Source organism: Toxotes jaculatrix, chromosome 13 (assembly GCF_017976425.1).
Source record: "Toxotes jaculatrix isolate fToxJac2 chromosome 13, fToxJac2.pri, whole genome shotgun sequence".
Taxonomy (NCBI): Eukaryota; Metazoa; Chordata; class Actinopteri; family Toxotidae; genus Toxotes; species Toxotes jaculatrix.
Window position 1 is genome coordinate 11572834 of NC_054406.1, and position 26412 is coordinate 11599245.

The following is a 26412-nucleotide window of genomic DNA, read 5'->3' on the forward strand; positions in this document are numbered from 1 at the left end:
CACTGCACCATGTTGGATACAAAGAGCTGAGGGGAGCTGAGGACCAGAGTGTGTCACTAGCATGGGAGCTAATGCAACGTTGCGCAGCAACGCAGCAACCTATTAATCAGCCCACTGGGAAATACTGAGGCAAATGAGTACAGAAGACTAAAGGCTAGGTTATTTCTGAAGCAAATAGGTACATTAATATGCTAATGAATGGAAGGGAACCACGTGAAAATGCTGCACGGCTGAGCAGCTCGTTGCAACGCTAATCGTCACTTATCAGGAGCCTCTAAGCTGTCTGGTGGTTGTGGACCGGCATCCAGACACCAAGAGACAGACAGGGAGGCAGGCAGACAGAGGACGGTGTGTATGAATCTTATTCTTTAGTGCTCACATTCACGGCTAGCCCTCTGGCAAGGAGACATTATGGCATGTTATTGGACGTGGGGCGTTGTGTCTGTGTTATGCTTTTGTCATGTGTAGCCAGCGTGCACCCACACTGCTCAGGACGATGGAAGCTTTTATTTGTGCAAAGCTATTCTTTTAGTTTGATTTGTCTGTAAATTGTGAGAGATTATTACTCTATTATTATACAGACAGTCCTACCTGTAAATCACATGACTGAGCAGATCTGGGTTGTGATTGTGTGTGTGTGTGTTTGTGTGTGTTTGAGCAGGATGTCAGGAGCGCTCTTGTCGTGTTGCTGCTGCAGCTTCATGAGTGTGACTGGCATAATAGACACACCCACCCACCAACAGGGAGGCAGGCAGGCAGACAGGCAGCCTGTCCACATGCTGCTGCTAATGATACTTTGACTTGGGACACAGCATATTGGCTGTCTCTAGGTCAAAGCTCAGAGCTTTGTGTGTTTGTGTATTCATTTGCATGTGCATTTTCTTTGTCTCATCTTTGTTAGTAACGATGATTTTGTTTCATTTTCCTAATTCAGTCTCATTTTGATGTATCCAATTCTGTCATTGTTGTGATTTCATTAGCTGTGTTGTGTATGTAAAGTATATATCTGTGTGTTGTTCTAACCTTTCTTCTTCTTCTTTTTCTTCTTCTTCTCCCCTCTCTGTGCAGGTTACAGACAATATTCACTCGTTTTGATGAAGCCTTGAATTCAGGCAACATGGCTCTCAGCCCAAGTCACGGTCAGTGCCTTTTCTCATCTATTGTGTCACAGTTGTACTGGCCTCTGAGAGCCACCAAGTTGAGTCATGTTGTCAAGATGATTTTACTGTTGTCAGGTACTGGGTGTGTTTGACAAGAGAGCAAAACTCTGTGTGTGTCTAAATCTGCATGTGCTCTTGTGGTCGTGTCAGTTTGTTGCCATGAGCTCCTGTAAGAGGACCTAACAGGATTAATGGTTTAATCTGTGTGTGTGATGCTGCGGGTTTTCTGGCAGAGCCAGACCTGAGCTGAAGGCTGTTGCTGCTGAGTGTTTTCTGTCCAGCACTGTGAATCTTTGGGAGCCTAAGGCTTAGCTTTTGTTGTTTGACCATGGAAAGTTAGAATTTTATTGACAACGCTCCTTATAGCAGTGTTTCACTTTGTTTTCACTTTTCAGAATATAAAATTGGGTTTTGCAGCACTTCACATATTTTTTTCTTCACGGATACCCATATAAAAAGAGAAACATTTTCCTTTCTTGTGTATGTATTGGTGATGATAATTAAATGTGTATTAAAAAAAATTCTGTCCTGAATATTAAAAGTTGTCAAGAGAAACTTCTATATGTTGTGTTCACCATCAACTTAATTGATTTATAAGGGTGTAATAATCCAAAATGTAGATTTGGTGTAGTTGCTACACATTGCTGACCTTAGCAAGAGGACTGTGGGTCGGCTATGATGTGACTAATCCAGATGGGGGGCATAATGGCTTTTTCCTGTCCAAGCTATCTGACTTTTTTCCTGAAAGATTATCATATTTGTTGTGTAATTTTTGTGTGAAGTGTAGGGTGTGTTCCAACTGTACTCATCTAACAGTTCGGTTACATATATACTATTTGTCAGAATCACAGAGCATAATCATTTTTGACTAATGGTAAGGTGACAAAATTTGGAAAAGCACGAGTATGTGTTTATATGATTGTATCTTAACTTAAGTGAAATGAATTCTTAACTGAGTTTGTGCTCACTGTGAGGTCAGTTAGGTCTGTTGTGGGTGTCTTGCAGAGACTGTCATTGGCTGTTTGTACCTTTAGGCTGCCCTGTCACTGTGTCTGTCCATCCAGCAGTGACGGTTGGTTGGTTGGTGCCTGGTCGGCTGTTGCAGCCTGTTTACTCGGAGGGAGAGCAACATAGGGAGAGACACAGAGAAGAGCTCAGGGCGTGTAGTGGGTATAGTTGCCATGATGCTGTCTCTGGTGGCAGGAGAGGGATGGAGGGAGTGTTACTTTGAACTCCCACCTCCCTAAGGTTTAGAGAAAAGTTGTCCACAGGTCCACGGTGGAGTGGTTGTTAACAAACCACATGACAGTCAGGTACTAATGGGACACACTGGTTGAATAATTTGACTGACAAATATTACAACCAGTCAAAGCATTTTCATTATTTGTGGCTACGTTTTGTGTCTACTTTACAAACTCCTCACAGTCTGTCCATATGTGTTGACCACATATCAAAACACGAGTAAACGAAAAGTGAAAGTGACTACAGCAGTGATGCTCACCAGGGTGAACTTTGACCGCATGTCCCGCTGCTTTGCCTTGGCTGCCACCTCAAGTGTACTTAAGCTTCTGTCTCGTGTATTTCTCTGCTGCTGCAGCTTGTCATACTACACTTGGCTGTTCTGAGTCACACGGCTGCAAAGTGTTGGTGCTTGTCTGTTTGCATTCCCATCCTTGTCCAATAGGGCTGAAACTAATGATTAATTTCACATTAAATCATCTGTAGGTTATTTGCTCAATTAATGTTCTGGTCTGCAATATATATGAATTGTGGAAAATATCCATCAGAGGGTTGTAATATTCACATATTCTGTTTACTATCACATAATAATAGTGTCAAATTCAGGGGCGTAATTTTCCAAGTGTCGCTTGGAAAATTACTTGAAATATTAATTAATTATCAAAATATAAAATCTGACGATCTGACTTCTGATGGTCGACAAATCTATTAATTGACTAATCGTTTTAGCACAACTGCAAAGCTTCCTTCCGAAAGTTTGCATGTTCCCTGTGAATGACTTTACTGATTTTACAGTCCATCATGTTCAAAGCTAGTTTGAATCTTCCAGTTAAACTGAAAATGATGTTGGTTGGTTGAAGTTTCCCCAACCTGTTCCTGTCTTCATGTTTGGCACTCAGTGAGTTAACATGGGTTTCTTCTGCTTTTGGCAAGAAAATCTACCAAAGAAGGTAGTTGAAGGGTCAGATGATGTGATGAACATGTGTGTGACTGGAGTTTTCCTCTAAACACTCAGTGAACCTACCAAGAATTAAACTTCTGAGCAAAGGACACAAACTCATGCAAACACACACACACAAATTTGTTCTTTACTTGCCCTTGCCCCACATCTCTTTTAGGCCAGCTCTTGGCGTTCGCTCTAAAGGGTTTGTGGCAGCTGTTGCTGAGAGAAGAGGAGCGAGGGAGGGAGGCAGGGAGGGCAAAGGATTGAGGGAGGAAGCTGACAGAGCCGAGTAGCCGAGTCACAGCGCTGTGCCTATCACTGCCTCTCCCTGATTCATCATGACAGAGACAGAGAGAGATTGAACAAACAAGAGGGGGAAAGAGGTAGAGGAGAAAACAAAGGAGAGAACCGGAGAACAGAGGGAGAGAAACGAATACAGACAACAGGAAGTTTTTCTACTCATAACACGTTGTAACCATGGCAGTTGGGGATGATGGCGATGGTAAGTGTGTGTGACTGTGTTTAATCTCATCGGACTCTGGATGCTGGCACTGGGACAAAGGCTTGTCAGCATATGGTTTTAGATTGAAATCAGCTTAAACTCCAAGCACTCTCACCCCGAGTGCTCTCGCTCAGATATAGGTTACATCTTTGTGCGAGAGAGAGAAAACTGGGGTGTCCTAAAATGTCTCCATACTGCATTTGTGTGCGTCTATGCACAGATGTAAAGTACATGTGTCTGAGCATGTGTGTATCCTAGCGATGATACTTTGCTTTTTTTTTTGGTTGTTGTCTTTGCAAAAATTACATATTACTATCAAATATTTTCTGTCCCACATGGACAGAAAATATTTGAGAGAGATGGTTGTTGTTATTACTTGTAGCCTGAGGCCTGACTTGAACCCAGAGTATCAGTCACGGTTACATGGTGAAGTCTGCACCTTAGCCACAGAGGCAAACAGATTCATGTACAATTTCTCCATTCAGTTTGGTGTAGAAAGTGAAGAACTTTTTTTTCCTCTGACTCTTGCTTTTCAGTTACATTTTTCAACTGAAGTGTAAAAAGAAGGATACTTTGACTTTACTGTGAAGTGCCCTCTCATTCACTGCTTTTCTCTCCTACTCTTCTTTGAAAACCAAGTTCATGGACAAATGTACATGTTTGTGACTGATGATTGTTTATTATGAACAAACAGTCATTTTTAGGATGTGGTTCATTATAGCTCACTCCACTTGTCTGGACTCCAGTCTTTAACAGTTGGCCTCGGCCCACATTAGACCAAAATATCTACCACAGTGACAGCAGAACAAGGTATTTGTTCAGATGGCTGTTAAATTTAGATGAAACATAATCAACCTGGCCGAGAGAATTTAGCGTCTCTTCTTTCTGGCTGTTTTGAAAACAACAACTCTAAGAATTTCACTTAGTGCTGCTTAATGTCATCAAGTATGGCAGTTCATACAGACCAGAGGAGATCGGGTTTTTTTGAGTGCCATCTAATAATAGTTATTTCATTTTTATTTCTGTATTGTCAGTCATTGAAAATCAAACAAGAACAACATCAAATTGTAACATTATATATTCATCTGTTTAATCTCAGTAATGTTATTTATTTGGAGATTTCAAATAGTTTGTTCATTTAATAGCTCAAGAAAGAAAAGGAATGTACAAGCTTGAAGTTTATGTTGATAAAGGCACCTCCCAGGTTTTCTCAGGGTAACTGGCTAAGTTACCATTAAAGTACCAGATCTTAAGTGGACAAATAAAGATTCATTTATACCTCTTAGATAAATAGATTTTATCACAGTTTCGTAATTTTAATTTCACTCCCTGACAAGACTAGAAATAACTGACCTGTGACGCAGACTTAATATAGCTGGCCATTTTCTGAACTGTCAAAGTGTTGCATTAACCAAAATAAAATTGACAACTTCCATCTTTATCGCTAAGTAATAACATATTTAAAAATGACAGCTAATTGATGCCTTCTTTAGTGTTTGTATATAGAAGCAAACTAAACATGTTTCCGTTGTTTGCGTGTGAGAAAGTAAAGCATGTCAGCGCTGCTGGCGCCGTGCTCATGCTCTTAATATTATTATGCCCTGTCTGAAAATGAGCCTGTGTGAATGCAAAAACGTACACACACACCATACACACATACCTTGGAAGCCCTGAGATATTCAGTGCTTTGCAAACTGACCGTCAGTAGCAGCTTTCATTGCTTGCATAGTACTTCAGTGTTGACAGAGACTGACACACATAAACACACACACGCACATAGACTCACTCACTCTCTTTCGCAGACATGCTCATTCTGCTTCAGTGCATCTCCGGCTCTGCAAAGGAAACCATGACCCCGTTTCCAGGCTAGGCTGGTTGCCATGGCGAAGCTTTCCTCTGAATATTATGGTTTATCCCTCTCCCTGACTTGGAATTGGGACTCAAATTATACCTGTGTGTGTGTGTGTGTGTTTTCATTTAAGGAGATCATTTTCCCTGAGCTGGGCTGGAAATGGTCTGTCTCTTATTAGAGAATCCAGGCCTGAACCTCAAGTATCTCTCTCACTCTTGCTTTCCTCCCTTTTTTTCCCTCTGTCATTCTCTATCCCAGACATAACTGGCTGACTGGAAGTGAAACATCTGCTCATTTGACCTTCTTATGTTTTCACTATATAATCAGTATTGATAAGAAAACCTATCATCCCATCTTTAGAAGTACAGGGCTCAATTTTCTCTAAGATGACTCTTTTACATCTATGCTGCATTAATCCCTGTGTATTAACATCCTCTTTTGCACTAATTAGTCATCAATTATTGCACAGTTTAGCGATTGAGTCTGTGGTGCTATATTTACTTCTATACTATACTGTGGTCATAAGCTTTCCATTGTGTGTATATTGTAGTTTTGCTTTTTATAATAGTAGCCATTGCTGCAGACATATCTCTAACAACAATCGGCGTTCCCTGAAGAGATAGTAATAGTACTTTTTTTTGTTCTAAATGCCTATAAACTGGTTTCTGCAGGAACAGCTGTGAGTTTCATAGTCTAGTTTTTGCCTGACACACATACCTCTTCTAGTTTACTTTGGAGCTGGGGCAGTCGTGAGCTTTTTAACAGCTTTTGTCCCAGTTCTTGCAGTGCTTCTCCTTGTTCTCCTTTCTGTCTCATTCCCATATGGGTGCTGTGCAGTATCACAATATTTTCTATGTGTCATATTTTGCACGAGACTCTGCACACTGTCACATGGTCCTGAGTGAGAATATGTGACATTGCCTGTTCCCCTGCAGCTTACAGCAGATCAGCACAAACACAGGCTCGCCATGTAGTAGTTAGTCTAATTCCTCAGAAGATGCCTGCTTATGGTCTTTTTGTCGCATGTTGAGATTTTCAGCTGTAATACTTGAGTTGATGTCTGCTGCAGTGCTCCAGCTGATAAGAGGCCCCAGTGCTTTAGAAGAGAGACTCTGACTCTTTACTGTGACTGATTTTTGCTTGGTTTTGTTGTGGAAAAAGTTTTTAGTAACAAGAGCACTGTGTGTCTGTAGACTCAAGTGAACACAACCTTAGGCAGTAGCAGTTACTGTTATTCTCGCATTATTGTCCTTATTCTTTTTGATCACCTGATTTCTAGTTGCCTTTGGTTTAAGTCATTGATGCTCTCCCACCAACCATGAAGGACGTAAGCAAAACACTTCAGCCTTTAGAACAGAGTTTAGTCGTTGCTCCATATTCAGGTTCACCTTTAGTTTTGTATTTGAAGTGGTGGTAAATCACTACTGTTCAGTGATGGGGAAAATTATAAATTGGAGGAGGTGGGGGCATGTTCACAGCATAGAAGTAATTTGACCAGTGCTGCCACCATGTGGTCACAACTGTAAACTTGTGTGTGTTTTCACAGATCTAGTGATTTAGTCACTAAATAATATTCACAAGATTGTGATCTGATCTGTATGTTTCTGTCCATCTAGATTCCACCTCCTATCAGAACTGCTATACATGTGTTTTAATTCACTTCCACTTCCTGTCTCTTGCAACATTTAGATTTGGATTATATTTGTTTTTGCGGGCTGGGAAAAACTCTGGGATTATTCCCACATGGATTAAGGACTGGCACGTTTGGTTGCTAGTGCATGTTTTTGCAGAAGTGGTTTAACGTGTGTTTAATTTTACCACTGATTGACTGCTTGTGGTCAGCTATCAGATCTGTATATTTAAGCCAGTCGTCTTCTGTCCTCTTTTCAATCCTCTTTTTGACTCTTCTCCTGAAATGGAGAGGGGAGGGAATCTCGGCCTGGAGTTTCCATGGAAACGCCGCCTGGTACATGGTAGAGCTGATATCTCTCACTGTGTTTGTGTATGGTGTGTGTGTGTGTGTGTGTGTATGTGTGTGTGTGTGTGTGTCTGTTTCTGGATCTGTGTGGATAGACTTGTTGTTTGCATGTTGTGCCATGTTTTCTTGGCAATGTGGCATCTCCACGGTGACATTAATGCTACCAGAGGATCCTTTGGTTGCCTCAGTACCAGTGACAATAAAGTTGAATCTGATCTAATCTAATCTTTCCTCCCCATCATACCAGAATCCATCCTAATTTAATAAATCAGCATTAAGTCAGTGAATAAACAGCAAATCCATCTGTTGATTAAACTAAAATGGAGATGTGTATGTGTGCAAGTGGGCTTACCAAACATCTTTTCTTTTTTCTTTTTTTTGTCTTTGCTGCTCTCTTCATTTGAGAAGCTGGTCTGCACAGGTCGCCATGGTAACAGCATGTGTGCAGTCTGCCCCCTTTTTCTTTCTCTCTTTCTCTCTCTCTGTGTCTCTGTGTGTGTCTCTCTCTCTTTCTCTCTCTCTCTCTCTCTCTCTCTCTCTCTCTCTCTCTCTCTCCCTCCCTGGTGTCTTTGCTCTGCCCTTCACCCTGAGGCATTTATTCCCGTGGGGTCTGACTAGACAAAAGCTTGAGATGCTAATCATGCTAACAGTGATGCTAATCAATGCTAAGACCCTTGATGCATGACTGATTATTGCTAATGGACCCATGGGTTTTGATAGAAAGCAATTAAATTCATTAAACTGGTATCTTATGCTGTGAATTCTCTCACTTCTATTGGTGTCTTTGTATTCAAATTTAACTGTATTTCTGTTTTTTTTTCCTGCATTCATTATACACATGTAAAACCCTGTTTCAAAATCTTGCTTATTATGTCGAAGAGGCTCTTGCAGTCCTGTTGGCCCTTAAACTTTGAGCCCTGATGCTGACCAACAGCAGTTATTTTGAACCCTGGTGGCTGCTGATGTTTATAGGTTTAAGACTTAAGTTAGTCAATATTTGTTAAAGATTTAAAGCCCAGGCTTAAATATAATGACTTTCTTTAGGGTCCGTATATTTTGGCCCCATAAAAGTGGGCTACAGTTTCTCCACTGCTTGTCTAATGTGGATGCAAACACCCTTAAGTTATCCTCATAGTCATTATTTAATTTCAAATCCAGTGTCCTGGACTACAGAGTCAAAACAAACAGGAACATGTCACTATCCTAATACACAGATTACACTGTATGTGTGTGTATGTGTGTTGATGTGAGGTGTCTGTGAGAGTTGGACGGTCAGGGCCTCAGATGGAGGGGTGTGGTCTGTACCCCCCCCCCAATCATCACCCCTCCTTTGATTGTTTCCCCATCATTCTTTGTTCTTTTGTGTATGTGAACAGAGAGAGGGAGTGAATAAACAAACAAGTTTCTTGTCTCAGAGCTAAATGTGGCAGCATAAAAAGTGTGTTAAGAGGTTGTTGGTAATTGTGCGTGAGAGCGAGAGAAAGGGAGAGAGGGTGTAAGAGGCTGGAGAGTGTGTGTTGTCAATGGTAATGAGTTTAGGTTAGCTGGTCTGGCAGGGACACAGAGAAGTCCTGTTAATATTCCTGGGGTGTCTGTGTGTGTCTCTCCCTTTCTCTCCCATCACACACACATTAATAGTCCTGCCTCCGCACTGGCTGCAACACCATGATGTCACCTCTCGTCTGATTGGCTGTGAGGCTGCTGAGGGAAGGAGGAGAGATGCTGGAAGAGAGAGAGGGGAGGGGGATAGGAGATAGGTAGAGAGGAGTGAAAGAAAATGCCGGCACTTGTATGGGTGGAGGGATTTTCAGACAGCGGTGTGAGGTTTGTGTGTATGTGTGTGCAGCTTTAGCCCCACGATGAAGTGTGTGTGAGCTGCGTGTATGTGTCTTGGGGTTCGGCTTGGAGAAGAGGGGGGACCCCAATACCACGCCCTCCCAGAAGCATGAGGCGTCTTATCTGCCAGCGGATCTGTGACTGTGAGTGCAGGGATGGACCTGGGTGTGTTTATGTGTGTGTGCCGAAGACTGTGTCAATGTTTCGCGACAGACGATGTACGTGTCTGCTTCTTTCCATGTCCACTTAACATTTGCTGAGCTTGACACAATAGATTCTGCAATCACTATGAGTGTGAGTACATGCATGTACACACACGCGCATGCATGTCATTGATTTTGCACGTTGACTATGTGTGTAGGTAAGTTGATGTATGAGTCAAGGTGTAGGGTGGTGGCTTTGGCGCATTTCTTCATGACTGGTTGTCAGAGCGACCAGAGCGCAACTGCATTCCTATGTCAACAGTTTCATCTCCACAGTCGACTCCACAGTGTGTGTGTGTGTGTCCTCCAATACTGTCCTCCACAAGTGTGTCGCTGGTAGATGCACATTCAAAATGCTGCACCATTGTTGAAAGCGTGTCTCAAGTTTCTCTGCTAGCTTTGTAGCTAACTCTGTTTCTGCAAACATGCACATTGAGGCTTTTGGGTTCCAGAGAGTTCTGTCAGTCACTGGTTGCATGGGTGGACATTTTGATCGTTAGATGTGTTTTTGGACTCGTCAGTGTGTGTGTGTGGGTTTGCTTTTTCTTCTTACCGGTGGTATATTTGTAATTACTATTGATTCAGAGATTCCTGACCAAGCTCTCTGTAGACTGCAACCTCCTCAGTGCTGGGCCTGTCCTCTTTACTTTTACTCTTTCTGTTCATTGTCTTTTAACTGCCCAAAGCTTCTTATGCTTATAGAGAAGAGCTAACTAAAATCCAAGGTGCTGTGAAATGTTTCAAAACCACCTGAGGGTTTAAATAATTAATACATTTTTAGTTTACAAGTTTAGAAAGCTAATCTCAGCATATTTTTGTCAAATGGTGACTTTCTCATTTTCTTAAAATCTTCAGTTGTGATTCCGAAAATGCCGATAGTTTAAAATGATGATCATTCAAGTTCTGAATAAATAAAATCATTATTAACGGTTCTGTATAGTTTGAACTTGACTCAGTAACATTTGTGAAGAAAGTTTAATGTGGATGGTAACATTCTGCTCTCTCTCTCCTCTCCCTCCAGATCGTAGTTTTGAGGATGACGACAGTGTGGATGGGAATCGCTCTTCTTCAGCCCAGGCTGCCTTCAAAGTCCCAAAAGTACCCAAGAAGCCTGCAGAGTCCTCTGCTGCACGCAGGCCCAGTGCTACTGGTGGCAAGCTAGGTACTGAAATTATTATACGCAGACAGTGAATGCAGACACACAGCCGTGCCTCCAAGTCAGGGAAAAACACATTTCTGTTCTGTCATAGTGGGTTTGATATCATTCATTCACGACTAATAAGCTAGTCCTTTCTCTAGGCGAGTTGCAAATGAAGATTACCAGTAACCAGTTACCCAGTGTGCAGTCTGTTTCTACATCCTGTGCTCGGTAGCTTCAGTAGTTAAGATTTAGAGATTACCGAACACAGAAACACTTGAAGCTGGGGATTCAAGCTCCTTTAAAAAAAATCCTACTGACTGACAAGTGCCCCAGTGAATCCACCACCATAAAGCATCATTAAGAATTTACAAGTATCCTCAATTTGGTGTGAAAATGTTTTATTTTGTACAGACAGGAAGCTGAATAACTGGTAGCAAGCATCCACACTAGCGTTACCTCAAAGGGCCACATAAAAAACTGATTGTTTGATTATTGTTGTTTAACTTTACAATTGTTTCCTAATATCAGCCACATAAAAAGACTTGAGTTGTTTACTGGCTTGATAACACAAGGATTTTGCGTCTAACAGTTTTATCAATTCAGACATTTGGACATTTAAGTCACATTATCTAAAAAAGAAATGGATGTAGCCTAAAGCATTTCATTGGTGGCCAAAACATAGGGTCAGAGACCATAGTGGCTAGAAGAGAGAGAGAAATAAAATTACATGAGTAAGCAGATGTGGCTGTCTACAGTGACGCACTCCCTCTGAGTCTCCTCAGAAATCTGATACTCTGTCATATTCTTATCATCGGCCTCAGATCTGTGCTCATATCTCAGGGCTGCAGAGGATCTGTCTTTGAACCGGTTTATATCATCCTTCCCCTTGAGAGAGCCTCCTGCTCTTTGCCAAGTCTCGCTCGTGCTGTAGATGGCTGGAGTGTTGTTTTTGCTTCCTCTTTGCATGTATTGATTTTTCTCGTCTTTACCTCCATTGGAAGAAAGCTGTGTTCCCACGGCCACGCTGTCGATTCCTGCTGCCTGCTAATGTATCTGTGTCAGCAGTGTCACACATACAGTACATGCGTGCATACACTCGTAGGTCTAAGTGTTTTACAAGCAGGCAGTCTGTCTGAGTCCTGATACATTGCCCTGTTGGTTGGAAACACAAGACTGTAATCTCTTGTCACTTGGATCATTACAGCCCTTTTGATCGTGGAGTGGCTGTGAGAGGCTGAAATCAAGGGCATGCTGGGTATTTTTCACACAGAAAACTATGGCTCTAAAATGTTGACCTTGTTAAAATTAATGTGATGAAACGAATAAGGCCCAACCTTTGCCACAGATTGGTAATAAATAATAATTTTTAATAATAATTTTAATAATAATTTTTTTTTGCATTTTTTAAAACAAATTGTTAAGCTTTTCTTATGCTGTATAAAAATAGTTTCCATGATGGCGGCGATGGGAGTGCCCCTGTTGTCTGCATTTGCATTTAGATGACAGTACGCCCACACAATCTGGCAACACCCAACAGCAAGACTCAGACAGAAGACAGATATTTCAATTTTGCCAATAGCTGACAGTGATAGAAAAGCCTGCCGAACATAAAAAGTCTAAAGCCGTATCAGGAAGGATCAAGTATCAGAGTGTGATTTCTCTCAAAAAGGCAAAGATGATCGTTAGTCACACTCCTGGTTAATGATCATATTTCTGTATAATCATCTCCACAAGTAGCAAAAATACTTTGTTCTTTACAATTTTAAGTCCAATAAACTTTTATTCAAGCTAAAGACCTGTTAGGATAAAATCCTTATTTCTCATATTAAAGTTAGTTCTCACTGTTGTGAAAGCATCAGCCACTGACACAGCTATAATTATTATTGAAGTCATAACGGCTCACCCTGAGAACACACTATGAACCTCTTCATTTCATGAAGTTGGCAATAAAAATAATTGCAAATGGTGATGGAGGGCTGTTAGGTGGCTCAGGCCAGGCTGCTGCCATATTACACCTTGAGAGTCACAGAGGATTGTGCCTACAGCAAACCAGCTGGCTACAGCGATGTCCCCCAAGTCTCTAAGGATCATGTAGAGTTTTTACATGACATATCTTTGTGGCACAGCCTGATACAGAAACCAACCCCAGGGAAAAGGAGGAAGGAAAACATTTCTACTGCCTGTTTATACCCAACTCTCTGCCGCTGTGTTACAGATGCTCTTCAGCCTCTTCTTCTCCTGCGAACATCTTCTCTCTAAGCTGTCTCACTCTTTGAATACTTTTGTTCTCCTGGATTGCTCCCAGCTCCTCCTTTCTTTTTTTGGGGGGGGGGACTTTCTTTGTCTCATCTTTCCCTCCCCTCACTGCTGCTTCCCTGGTGAGGAGTTGTAGGAGGTGTGGTCCACAGAGCTTCCAGCCCCCAGAGAGATATGATTGACATGCCCATTACTGCCAGGAAGTCCATTAGAAACACAGGCTGCCCCCACTGACTTAAGTGTGTGTAGCGTTTGTGTGTAATTGGAAGTGTTCCCATGTTTTTGTGCGTTAAGCCCAGAATCTCAAAACCAGTGCAGGAATCCTTCAATGCTGAAGGCTTGTGGGCGACATTATAAGCACACATGTTAATCGACTTTGCTCTGATTTTCCAGTATCTAAGGAAAGTGCCGGGGCAGTTGATGAAGACGATTTCATTAAAGCCTTCACAGACGTCCCTACTGTCCAGGTACACTACACACAGGAGCATAAGTGCAGACAAGTGCACATATTCACACCTTTTAATAATAAAACTACTCAGGTTATCGAGACTAGACTTTGTTCCTAGACTTTTTCTTACCTCCACATATTTGCTCTCCCTTTCTCCTGCTTTCCTTCTCATACCTCTATGCAGATCTACTCAACAAGAGATCTAGAGGACAACCTGAACAAGATCCGTGAGGTCTGCTCCGACGACAAACACGACTGGGACCAGAGAGCCAACGCTGTCAGTAGATTCGCCTTCAACAGTTTCTTTACTTTAACTGTAACCATAAAATGACCTTTTCTGACACCGCAGCAATAGTTATTTCTCCATCTGATCATTAATGGTGGCTTTTATTTATTGTTTACAGTTGAAAAAGATCCGCTCACTGCTGGTGGCAGGCGCAGCCAACTACGACTGTTTTTACCAGCACCTACGGCTTCTAGATGGAGCTTTCAAACTGTCAGCTAAAGACCTACGCTCGCAAGTGGTTCGAGAGGCCTGCATCACTGTGGCGTGAGTGTTGATTACAGATACTTTTGTCAGAGAGTAAACATGTCAGTGTTTTAGAACTTAGTGGATGTATTGTATTTTTTTTCCTCTGGCAGCAGAGGTTTGATCCAGCACAAAAAAAGAGTTGTGTAAATTTTTTTCCTGAAATTATAAATAACTCCACTGCACCTGTAAATATTTTATGCTATACTTGATATACAGGAAGTACAGGGTGTGAACACAGTGTCAGTGCACCTGTTTGATCTAAAGTGTTCGAATTTGCAAGATTACGCTCAGTAGCATGTTACATTTTCCACGGTTTCGGTTGCGTTCTGTGTTTATGACATATGTTGGGTGTGTATTCTTGTAGTCACCTCTCGTTAGTGTTGGGGAATAAATTTGACCATGGGGCGGAAGCCATTGTTCCGGTCCTGTTCAACCTCATCCCCAATTGTGCCAAAGTCATGGCCACCTCCGGTGTGTCGGCTATCCGCATCATCATACGGGTGAGTTTTACAAACACATTGTAAATTCATTCAGCATTCTTGTTTAGCTACTCTGTGGCCAGTGTGAGTGCTGCTACTGTGTTCTGATTATTGGATTTTCATTGAATCTTCCCTTTCACATCTTTCGCTCTCTGTTTTCTGTCCTCTGTGCAGCACACCCACGTCCCTAGGCTCATCCCTCTGATAACTAGTAACTGCACATCCAAGTCTGTGGCTGTTAGAAGGTGAGGTTATCAAAGGCACTACAAAGGATCCTTATGATGATGTCGGGGCATGGTTTTTTTTGTGGGGTGATGAAACTGATGGAAATGTGTCATCTCCAGGCGCTGTTATGATTTCTTGGACCTTCTGCTACAGGAATGGCAAACCCACTCTCTAGAGAGGTGAGGATTGATTTTCAACTTGGCTCAGAGAGCGAAGTACTCAGCACTGTTTTGTCATAAATGCAAAAACTTGCAGGACCTCACATTTTTGTGGTTCACAAAGAATGAAACAAGTATCTGACCTGTTAATCTACCTGTTCTCACGCCTTGCACCTTTTGAATCTGTCTCGCAGGCACACAGCAGTTCTGGTTGAGAGCATCAAGAAGGGAATTCGAGATGCAGACTCAGAAGCCAGAGTGGAGGCCCGCAAGTAAGACGCACACATACACACACACATACAGAGCCCTTTTTTAAAATTACATTATGTGAAAGAGAGGTAGTGTCAATATCATGCCACCCTTCTTTGCTCTCTCCGTCTTTCCCTCCATCCACACCTTCCTCACCCATCTTTTTGTCCTCTCTGACTTTTCACATTTTCTCTGTCTTTCTTTCTCTGTCCACCTCTGTCTCTGTTGTCTTGGTCTCTCTCAGGGCCTACTGGGGTTTGAGGAACCACTTTCCAGCGGAGGCCGACGCTCTCTACAATTCATTGGAGTCATCGTACCAGAGGACCCTTCAGTCCTGCCTGAAGAGCTCTGGCAGCGTGGCCTCACTCCCCCAGAGTGACCGTTCCTCATCTTCCTCTCAGGAGAGCCTCAAGTAATCAGCGCTCAGCACTGCACTTCTACTTTTAAGACTACACTAAAGCCATTTTGGCAGTTCAGTCTGTGGACCTATATACTGTTTGTCAGATTACTTTTGGTTTTCTCCTCTTGTCTCTCACCTTCTCAGTTAATCATCATCAGTAAAGGAAAAAATGAATGAAAGTGGACTGTCTTCTTGTCTTTAGCAAGACAACATCATCCACTACTTTTTAAAGCTTTGAGGAAAATCTAACAAAGAACTTCTTAGAAGGTTATTCAAGGCATTACAGTCTAACCCCAGCACTTTGGATTTGTTTTGCCTCGTTTGCTTTATATTTCACTGGTGAACACAGTATTACAGCAACATGAAGCAAGACCAAATTAGAAAGACATTTTCCTGCTACGCTGCTTTTTATTATAGACCTGCTGCCAGTGAATAACTTCAGTGTGTCTGAGGCTCAGAGCAGAATTGCAATGCTGCCCGAAAAATAAATAATAAAATGATAACAATTATTATTATGTAGTGTTTTTCTTAACTATATGAAAGATCATCGCTGCATCATAAAAACATATTGGTAGAACTAAACATTTAGGCAAGTGATTATTTACTTTGGACTTGAATAATTGATTTTTCACAAAACTTTACTGTTCCACATGTAAAAAGGCTTCGTTTATATTTTTCCACTGAGAAAAAGAAAATTGCAGTATTTTTTTTGTTCATCACTCAGTAAAACCACATTATCAGTGTGATTTTTTTGGTTGTGTATTGACCTACTTTTCTCCCTCCTCTGTCAGTCGGCCTCTGTCTTCTAAATGGTCAGCAGCTCCAGGGCGAGGTGAGTCAAGCACACACACACACATACACACACAGCACACACAAACTGGCTCTCTCAAACATGTAATCTCATGCTCACTGGCTCCTGTGAAAACCGGTGCACACTGTGACATAAACACATACACAGCAGCTCCAGCAAAGCTCAGTGCATCTGTAAATTTGCCATCATGTCCATTTACATCTTGCCCGTGTCCAGTCCTGTACAGTCACACCCAGTTATGTTTTTATGTTACAATACACATGTGCGCACAGATCGCACAGATGCGTAGATGTGTCTGTATGTGGCTTTTTGTGATTTTCTGTTTTGGTATCAATATTGTGTATGTGTAGTATGGTGCCTGCATGTGTTTGTGTTGTATATATCCCTTCATCACCTCCCATCCCCTCTCCAACACACTCCTCCTCCTCCTGTCCTATCAGTCCCTGCGGGTTCAAAGGGTGGGGTGTCGTCAGCCTCCCTGCAGCGTTCCCGTAGCGACGTGGATGTAAACGCAGCAGCAGTCGCTAAGCACCGGCACGTCGGACAGGCCAGGGGAGCAACCCGACTGCCCCCTGGCTCCTACTCCTCACTGGGTAAGGGCCCTGTCCATCAAGTTAGACGAGTAATCAGACAGCGCAGACATCGGTCAGCATGTGATCAGCAGGATGTCAGAGAAGTCCTTGTAGATCAGCTCAGAGGTAGCGCTGTTGAGGTTTGTGCCAGGTGGAAGCAGGTTCAAATCACATCATCTCCAGCGAAGGTCACCACGTCTTTCTACAAAACAGTCTTTAAGGATGGACGTACACACTCACACACCTGAGTGCTTGGACTGGCCTCTCTCCTCTCCGCTCCTGTGCTCTCCTCTCCTGCTGCCTGCTCATTGCTTGTTTATGTATCCTCTATAGGTTATTCTCTGTGTGCATGTTCTATAGATGGATACTGTCTAGTGTCTTGGTTTGTCTCTGTGTTTCGATGTTTATCCCTACATCTGCATGTCTGGTAAACAGATGTTCTGTTACTAATAAACACTGTGCTCCTTTCTTCTCTTGTTTCTCCTCTGTCTGCCCCTTTTTCATTTTTCTCACATACCTTATTACTTTTCATTTCCTCTTTCTGTGGTTCCCTTTTCCTTTTGTATCTTTTCCTTTTAATAATCATTTCTATCAATCTTTTTCTTTTTGTTTCCGATTGTTTTTTCCTTTTTCTTCTTCCACCCTCTCTCTCTCTCTCTCTCTGCTACTAAAGATGATGCCTCTGATAAAACGGATGGTAAGATCATCTCATTCTGCTTCACCAGCAACAGCCTACTCGTGCTTTTTTTCTTTCTCTTCTTTTCTGTTCACTTTCCTCACCTCAGACCCAGTCCATGTTATCTCCTTTTATTGCAGTGTGTGGCCACAGCGCCCCCTGCTGTCAGCCCTACATTCAACCATCAGTTGTATCACTGTCCTACTCATCACATCATGACTCAAATTAATTACAACCATAAGATCATCTCCGGCTTTACTACAGTTTAATCTTGGTTTTTATATCAAAACGGTCTAACCATCAACACCTGCATTAAACTGTATCATTCACGTTATTAAGGTTTAATGAGGGTACTTAGGATGTGTTATACATATTAGTTGAAAACATGATATTTATGACATGCTCCCTCTTTGTCTGTCTGTAGGGACCAGGTCAGACAATGGTAAGATTGTGGTTAGGTGGTTGTGTTTGTCCTCGCTTTATAGGGATGTTCTAGTTGGAACGCTTTAATTGACGTCCGCAGTTTCGAAATCTTTAAATTTCACAATCACAGATCCGACCTTGTGCAGTTCCATTATATCTTTGATTGTGTTCTTAGTCGTCCATGTGACCCAGTATGTGAATAGAGGAATGGCTTCATATACACAGGGATTGCAATTAAGTGGATCAGACGATGTATTGCCTAGGCTAAAGTGAACGGTGTTAATGAATTCAAAGATGAAACAATTAATCGATTAGTGGAGCCACAGAAGGATAACTGGCAGCTATTTTGATAATTGATTAAGCAGTTAAGTCAGAAAACTGATCAAGATACTAACTTGCATCTTAATCCATAATGAAAATAACATAATTGTTCACCACAGCTGCAATAACATCTCGCCCAATCATTCACACTCAAATACTTCAAATGGTTGCCAGTTTCATCAGATTCTTCAAATACTTAGGTACGGAAAAGTGTTTGGCTTACAGCCAGTTTTAGATTTTAAATATCTCCTTACTAAGACTGGTTTCTAATCCACTGAAGCATCCCTGGTGTATTTATCTGTCTGTGCACCTGGCTGAATGTGAGTGCTAAGTCGAGGGTCTGATCATTTCAGCTTCCAGCAATAGTTGCTTTTTATCGTCTTTAGTAGCTTCTTAGATTCTGGGCTGCAAACAGTTTGTGAGAGACGTGTAAGCAAAGCGAGTACCATGTGCTTTTGTGTATTTTTACTGTCTTACCTCTACATATATGCAGGCCGTGTTCGTACCAAGCAGCCGCTGTCCACTGCCAGCAGCATGTCCAGCCAGGTGGACTCACGAGGACGCAGCCGCACCAAGATGGTCTCCCAGTCACAACGTACGTACCCCATCCCACCCCCCGAACACACAGCATGACTTAAACCCAGATATGAGTGAGACGTCCTGGGTATGAAGTCCACTCAACACATCACGTACACAGCAACAGAAATGGTGTGTGTGACATCCTTGGAGTGTGTGTGTTTGTAGTTTCTCAGGCTCTTATTGTGGAGGTTCTTTACATGTTGCCTTCACGGTGACGATAAGCTCCATGTAAATGTTTTTGTGCCTTCAGGTTCCGACGAATCCGATTGCACACCAGGTATTCTGTTTGTGTGTTAGAGTCTGTGTGTGTGTGTGTGTGTGTCTTTCTGTGTACCACAGTGGGAATGGTGGCCCACCCGCTATTGCTCTCATTCTGATGAAGGTGTTTTGTGTAAAGAGGAGTGAGAGTGTGTGTGTGTGTTAATTTGTGTGTTTCTTTTCTCTGCATGCTGTGTCTCATCACTGAGGATGGTGTGGTGGACAGTTTATTTCGGCTGCTCTAGCCTGGCTCTGGCTGTCATTCAAGTTATTTAAAATACTCATATACTGCAAGAAGTGTAACCCAAGCCACGGAGCTAGCTACACTAAAAGCAGATGTGGATACACCTGCTTTCTGAGAAGACTTACTGCTAATGTGCTACTTGCTTCTGGCCAGGAGACCAGTTCAAAAGTGCCAAGCGATGGGACCACATCCCACTGCACCTATCAGATCTGGACATTTAGATAAAAGACCAAATGCACGTAGTCTGATCAAGAGTTCAAAGCCCAAATCTCAGAACCACAGATTAAAGAAAGAAAGAGAGGAAATGGCAACTGCACAGAGGATTAGAATATTTTCTATTTATGTGTGTGAGAGAGTGCGTGTGGATATTTCTGAGCATATTTTCTTTGAGGCATTTTTCTTTTCCTCACTGTGAACAGGCTTTGCTTCATACTCTATATATATATACATATATGCCAGCTGTCTCAACATGCACTGCTTCTCCCAGGCCATCATGTGCAGCTGGTTCAGTGTGTTTGTGTTTGCTTTAGCGACACGTCTTCAATACTTGTTTTCTCTTTAATAGATTGATTTATTTACTCAAAGTGCTTCAGCTTTGCCTTCATTATTGGTATGGAACACCAGGATGCGCTCCCATCGTACTCTGTGTTCTAACTCCCATGACGCTTTTTTTTTTTTTTTTTGCGCTAACACCCATAATTCATCTGGTTTAATCTGCTGTTCCTTCCCCCTCGCCTCTGCTTTCCCCTTCCTCCCAACCAATGGGCTTAATGGCTCAGGATCTCAGTCTGCTACCCCTGTTGGTGGTAAGATTACAACGCTACTTCTTTTTACCCGCTCTCTTTATCTTTACTGCCTTTCCTCTGTTGCTCTGACTCCCCGTTCCTTCACGTGCACAAAGAAAGGTCACTTCAGTTCCTCCCACTCTGGCTGAGGCATGCTGGGAATTGTAGGCACAGACTGTTAACATGGCTGTTCTGTGATCATGCTGAGCGCACTGCTTTTGGAGGCTCGTGTTTCTGCACTCTGATGTGTGCCTGGATGTAACTCTCCAGTGAAAAGCAGCAAAGGGAGTTACAGTATGAAAGGAGGTCCCTACTGTGTAGAAACAAAGATTGGAACTCAAAAAAATAAACTTGTTTTACCTGTAAAAAGGACTCACACCTTTCCCCTAGTGAAATTCAGTCACGCAGATGTATTATTTTTGCAAAGCGAATCTATACATTGTCTGTGTTTGTTTAGTATGCACTTTTTACTTAGTTCATCATCTTAACCTTAAGATTGTGAAAACGTTTATAGAGGATTGTTTTGTGATGTTAACTGGAATAAAAAGAATCTTGAAGCAACTTGAAAATAGTTTACATGGGCTGTTAAGGGGAGAAAGGAAAGGAGATTGCCATCTGCAGTAAATTTATACATAGTGATCAGTATTCCCTGAAAATACCACAACCATTCTTAGTTAGCTTGTTTCTTGTCATCTAGATGGATGTACTTAGCTTGTTGTCACTAGATACTGGTTCATAGAATAGTACTGTTCATGTATTGAGTGTGAGTGACTTTAGTTTTTGTGTGTCAGCGAGAAAAAGAGAGAGGAAGAGAGTCTGTTCTGCGTGCTCATTTTCAGTCATGTTGAATGAGTTTAGCTCAAGCACCGGAGCTTGTTCCCCAAAACTCTGTTCACACACACACACACACACTCTATATTCAGCACTGCAGAGCAGCTTCTCCTCAACTGTTTGTCTTCAGGTTGATAGTAATGTGAGTCGTTGTAGAAGAAGATACACTGTGGGCTTTGCACTTGGGGACAGGATGTCATGGGGGGAGGAGAAATTGAAACGTCCGCTACTAAATGTTATGTATTCATTTGCATAAAAATGTTATATTACTCACCTGCATCTTCAAAAGATTTGGTAAAAAGTTTCATCATGTTGCCAGAATGTTGCTTTATTTATTTATTTTGTTGTTATTTATATGAAAGATTTTGGTTCAGTGCTTCAAATCTCAACAAATTTCACACTATAAAATCCATTTTCCTCTTATTGTGGTTTTCAACTCTCCTAGCCCCAAGAACCCTCTTTCCAATCACATCAAATACTGTAAGATCTGCAGTTAATTTCTGTGTATTTAACATTTACCAAAAACTGCTTTGAAGCGTTTGCTACTAAGTGAAGGACAGTAGCAGCTGTCCAGTCACCCTTTTTTAAAATACGATCCTTACATCAGAGGGGGATTGGCTAAGTTTCTGTATAGCTTTTACTGTGAAATGCCACGATGTTCCCTTGTGCATGGCTCTGACTTTATTTTCTACCTTTCTTTGTATTCTGCCTTCTCCTCTCTCTGCGCCTCTCTGAAGCTGGCAGTCGGAGCGGCTCCCCTGGTCGTGTGCTGACGAGTACGGCCTTGAGCACCATGAGTTCAGGGGCCCACAGGGTGCTGGCGAGTGCCAGCGGGGACGGACACAGACGCAGCCGCATCCCCCGCAGCCAGGGCTGCTCCAGAGACTCTTCCCCCACCCGCCTGTCTGTTGGTAAGTAAACAATTGAACTGTTTCGTAAAAGGGAAGCTTAAACATGCGTACATTTTTTTTTGTTTTGTTTTGTTTTTTATTTTGTCCTTCCTTTTGGAATTGAGTTTGATTTCATTCATTACAAATAAACAAATAAACTTCTGCCTGTTATATTTGTTTTGCTGCAAAGGTTATATGATGGTTTATTTTTATAACCTCGGGTTACCAATGACTTATCCAAATGTTTACCCTGGATAAAAACATCACATACAGCCACACTCAGTTGTCCATAAACCCTGGGATCTCAACTCTTTTGTTCCCTCCTGCTCCCTCTTCACCCTTTCCTTCTCCTCTCTGTCCTCCCTTCCTCCTTCTCCTTCCTTCTGCCCTCTAGCTCCTTCCAGCATTAGTTCCATCTACAACGGAGCGAGTAGAGGAGGTAAGGCTCCGACCTTGACCAGACCACCCTGCGGTCCATCTCTCCACCTCAATCTATCTACTCTCATCCGTCATCCTCACTCACTCTCCTCATCTCTAAATCATCCCTCCATTCCTCATTCTTTATCTCCATTCATCACATGAAATCTCTCAATCTCTCCCACCATCTAATTTATTCCCATCAAGCAGCAGCTCAGCTCCTCAGCCTCGTAGAGCCCATCTCTCTAACCTGTCTCTGACTTCATGGCTGTGTTGTTATGGTGATGGGTGCCCGCGATCAGCAGATGTCCATGCATCATGAACATCCCCCCTCCCTCTCTGCACTAACCTGTTGTTAGTGGCCGATGAATGACCCTTCTCGCAGGATCAGCGAAGCTTCGTCAGGGCTTTGTAGCACTTTGGTAGGCTGTGATTAACTTTGATTGGCTGTGTAGATGCTGAAGCTGATGAACAAAGCAATGAATGGTGAAGCTGATTGCGATGCTACTGGATGAAAACACAGATCCTCCCCTCGCCCACCTCCTTAATCTCTAAATTCATCTCAGAACACTTCCTTTTCTCTTCTGTGTGTGCCTGCGTGTATGCAAATATATTTGTTTTATTTAAATGTGAGTTCAGCAGTCTTGTGCTCCTGTTTGGTGCATCTCATCTAGAGCTGAAACAATGTAAGACTGGGGAATCCTTTGTTATAAATCCTTTTAAATTAGTAAATTAACAGAAAGATAATCTGCAGCGATTTTGATAATCGACAAATTGTTAGGTAATTTTTTAAAAGTAAAAATGCCAAATATTTACTGGTTCAAGCTTCTCAGATGTGAATCTTTGCTGCTTTTAATAGTAAACTAGTAAATTGTGACCGTAAACACAAACGTCCTGGACAGTTAGTCGAAGACAGTCAAAAACAAGCAATTTCAAGATGTAGTGATTAACTTTTTTTTGTTTAAATAACCATTTTATGACATGTTATAGTCTAAACAGCTAATTTTAAGTAATTTCAGTATATTAATTGATAATAAAAACAATCCCTAGTTGCAGCCCTAATCAAGACACTAAAGGGCATAATAGATGTTTATGAACATAAGAGTCAGTTGCAGCCCTAATCTCAGTCCTCTGAGCTGATTTCTTCTTGCTTGAAAATCAGAGCCTGTAATCTATTGAGATGCTCCCTCAGGGCCGGTCGACCTGTGCTCATCTTCTCTCTTGTTTCTGTCAATCTGTCACTCAGTTGTCTTATTTATGTCTTTATCTATGTATCTTCCCCTGTCTCTTCTTTGTCACTGCTCATGTTTGTCTTTCTTCCTTGTCTTTTTGTGGTCTTCTTTATGTCCCTTCCCCTTGTCCTTTTTCTTACCGCCACCTTTCCACCCTCCACTGCTCCTTCTTTCCCCTGTTCCCCTCTGCTGTGGCACGGCGCTGTAACCGCGGTGGTGTTAGCTCGGGGCAGTCGTATCCCTCGGCCCAGTATGAGTCAGGGCTGCAGCAGAGAGGCCAGCAGGGAGAGCAGCCGGGACACCAGCCCCGTACGCTCCTTCACACCACTTGGTGAGTAGCAGTAGTGGACCGACACCCAGGAGGGATGAGTAGTAAAATCAGAATGAGTAAGACACATCAAAGAAGAAGAAAATCCTTTCTTTTCTACGAAAAGTTAACAATACAGAAGAAGAGTAGACTTTTATTGTGAATCAGCATCTGATTTAAAGGAATTAAAATCTCAACAATCTAAACAGTTGAGGGTGATTAGAAAAATAAACAACAGTCACTTGCACGTGTTTGCATGTTTTTCAGCCTTTCTTTCTACTCTCACACTCGGCTCGATCAGTGTGGGGGCCGTATGTGTTTGTCGCGTGCGTGGGCGTGAATGTTAAACTCTGTATGTGTGTTTTAATTTTGGTTGCAGCAACGCGGAGCTACTCTCGCTCCACCGGAGCTCTCCACACACCTGACGCTTTTGGGGCTGCAGGTGAAGGCTGAGTACAACTATTTCTCCGTACCTCACCCACCCACTCCGCCTTGAGTTTTGTTCGCTCCGTTTTCCTTTTGTTCTTTCGTGCCACGCATCTTCTCCTGTATTTTGTCAGCCTGTTTCTTTTCTTCTCCATCAGCCTCAGTTGGTTCTTTTTTTTTGTTTTTTGTTTTTTAACATTCTGCTCCAGGATGTCGAACCTTCCAGTGGAATCGCATGCTTCCGCCCGTTCAGTTGCCAGTTGACAACCATTCTGCCAGTTTTACCAGTGCCCATTTGTTTTCTATATTTAGCTCTGCCCCCTACTTTGCGGGGACACCAGTGCGTTCTCCTGCGTTTTTATGTCAGTCATACTTTCTCTCCCCCTCCCGGTGGCACCTGCAGTATCACCTAACAAGCCATCACATCAACTTACAGGGTCGGCTCATGGGAAATGAAGTGTGTGTGTGTGTGGGGGGGTTGAGTAAATGTCAGAGAATGAATGATGAAGAGAGAGAGGTCCGTGGATGGTGGATCGTCCTTGAAGAAGTGTGAGACTGCTTGAGAGTGGGGGGAGAGAGTTGGTGAACTTTAATCTTTTATTTTGAAGTTTTTTAACATGTGCTCCCTGCTGTCCCACCTGTCTGTCCTTCCTATCTTTCCGGCTGTCTCTTTCTCTCTCCCGCTCTCTTCAGGATCAGGTTTTGGCATTAGTCAGTCCAGTCGTCTCTCTTCTTCAGTCAGTGCCATGAGGGTCCTGAACACAGGCTCAGATGTAGAAGAGGCTCTCGCAGATGCACTGGTATGAAAGCTCATAAGACTACCCAGTACATACATATATTAAAAAAAAACACAGTAACTCTGTGCACATTCCAGTTGGCTGTCAGCATGTGCAGCTCACACCTCCTGGAGTGTGTGTCTGTGTGTTAACTAACCCTTGATTCTACCTCTGTTTAACGCTGTCAGCTGTTGGGAGACATGCGGTCTAAGGTCAGCTTCCTCTCCTGCCTCTTACCTGTGTGTTGTGTGTATGTGTGTGTTTAGCTGTGTTTAGCTTTTCTCTAGGTGCATGTTTTCTCCCTGTAACCTGTTCTTGCTCGTCGCCTTTTAATTTCACGCCCCTTTCCCTTCCGCCTGCAGAAGAAGCCGGCACGGCGGCGGTACGAGAACTACGGTATGTACTCTGATGATGACGCTAACAGTGACGCATCCAGCGCCTGTTCAGAGAGGTCCTATAGTTCCCGAAACGGAGGAGCCATCCCGACTTACATGAGGCAGACAGAAGACGTGGCTGAGGTTTGTGGCAACAACAATACAACAGAAAACTCATTAAGCAAACAAACTTTTATCCCGGCAGCTTTTTACACACTGCTCATCTGTTTTTGTCTTGCCTGCTATGGCTGATCACATTATGTTGTACATTTTGTTATTATTGTACATTACATATTGTACAACAAAAGGATTTTCTGGATCATTATGCCATGCACCTGCAGACCTGATTAGACCGCTTATTAGACAGCTGCAGGAATTGAATTCTTGAGAGTTATGCAGTTTTTGATATTGAGTTCCAGTTTAGGTCCCTATATATCCTAACTTAATACCTTTTCTTATGTCTGAAAAAAACAGAAAGATTTGCCATTTCTGTATCAGGCTCAATATTTCTTGTTATCATTACTTTGCTGGTGCCTGTATATAGAAGTCTCAACAGGCCTTTGTATGTGAGTCTTTGTATTTGTGGTTCTTTCAGGTGCTGAATCGCTGTGCCAGCGCCAACTGGTCTGAGAGGAAGGAGGGGCTGTTAGGCCTACAAGCACTACTTAAGAACCAACGCACCCTCAGGTCAGTCACGGAGCAGACAGATGTGTCTTCACTGTGTAAAGTGATTGTTTGATTTTCATCTAACTTTGTGTTTTGTTTTGGGGGGTTTTTTTATCTGCAGTCGAGTAGAGTTAAAGAGACTGTGTGAAATCTTCACCAGGATGTTTGCAGACCCTCACAGTAAGGTATGAGTGCATGTAGCGCAAGTACTCACACAAAGACG

General features: G+C 42.5%; 1 protein-coding gene across 24 annotated transcripts in view; it reads left to right on the forward strand.

The window, feature by feature from the left end:
- Positions 1–26412, forward strand: part of clasp2 (cytoplasmic linker associated protein 2) — a 52151-nt gene that overhangs the window by 14765 nt on the left and 10974 nt on the right. For 4 of the 24 annotated variants that reach the window (XM_041053166.1, XM_041053172.1, XM_041053173.1 and 1 more), the window contains 24 exons: positions 1069–1139; positions 10735–10875; positions 13504–13577; positions 13743–13835; positions 13963–14108; positions 14455–14590; positions 14744–14814; positions 14914–14973; positions 15147–15224; positions 15446–15613; positions 16393–16433; positions 16853–17005; positions 18085–18102; positions 18898–18999; positions 19234–19260; positions 21839–22012; positions 22386–22430; positions 23864–23971; positions 24327–24389; positions 25067–25173; positions 25338–25361; positions 25512–25667; positions 26119–26210; positions 26311–26374. In XM_041053166.1, coding sequence (XP_040909100.1) covers positions 1069–1139; positions 10735–10875; positions 13504–13577; positions 13743–13835; positions 13963–14108; positions 14455–14590; positions 14744–14814; positions 14914–14973; positions 15147–15224; positions 15446–15613; positions 16393–16433; positions 16853–17005; positions 18085–18102; positions 18898–18999; positions 19234–19260; positions 21839–22012; positions 22386–22430; positions 23864–23971; positions 24327–24389; positions 25067–25173; positions 25338–25361; positions 25512–25667; positions 26119–26210; positions 26311–26374 — 2212 coding nt within the window. Of the gene's footprint in view, positions 1–36; positions 349–1068; positions 1140–3588; positions 3845–7631; positions 7663–10734; positions 10876–13503; positions 13578–13742; positions 13836–13962; positions 14109–14454; positions 14591–14743; positions 14815–14913; positions 14974–15146; positions 15225–15445; positions 15614–16392; positions 16434–16852; positions 17006–18084; positions 18103–18897; positions 19000–19233; positions 19261–21838; positions 22013–22385; positions 22431–23863; positions 23972–24326; positions 24390–25066; positions 25174–25337; positions 25362–25511; positions 25668–26118; positions 26211–26310; positions 26375–26412 lie in introns of those variants that run through there. The other 20 variants (XM_041053169.1, XM_041053175.1, XM_041053177.1 and 17 more) reach the window with 14 other exon arrangements.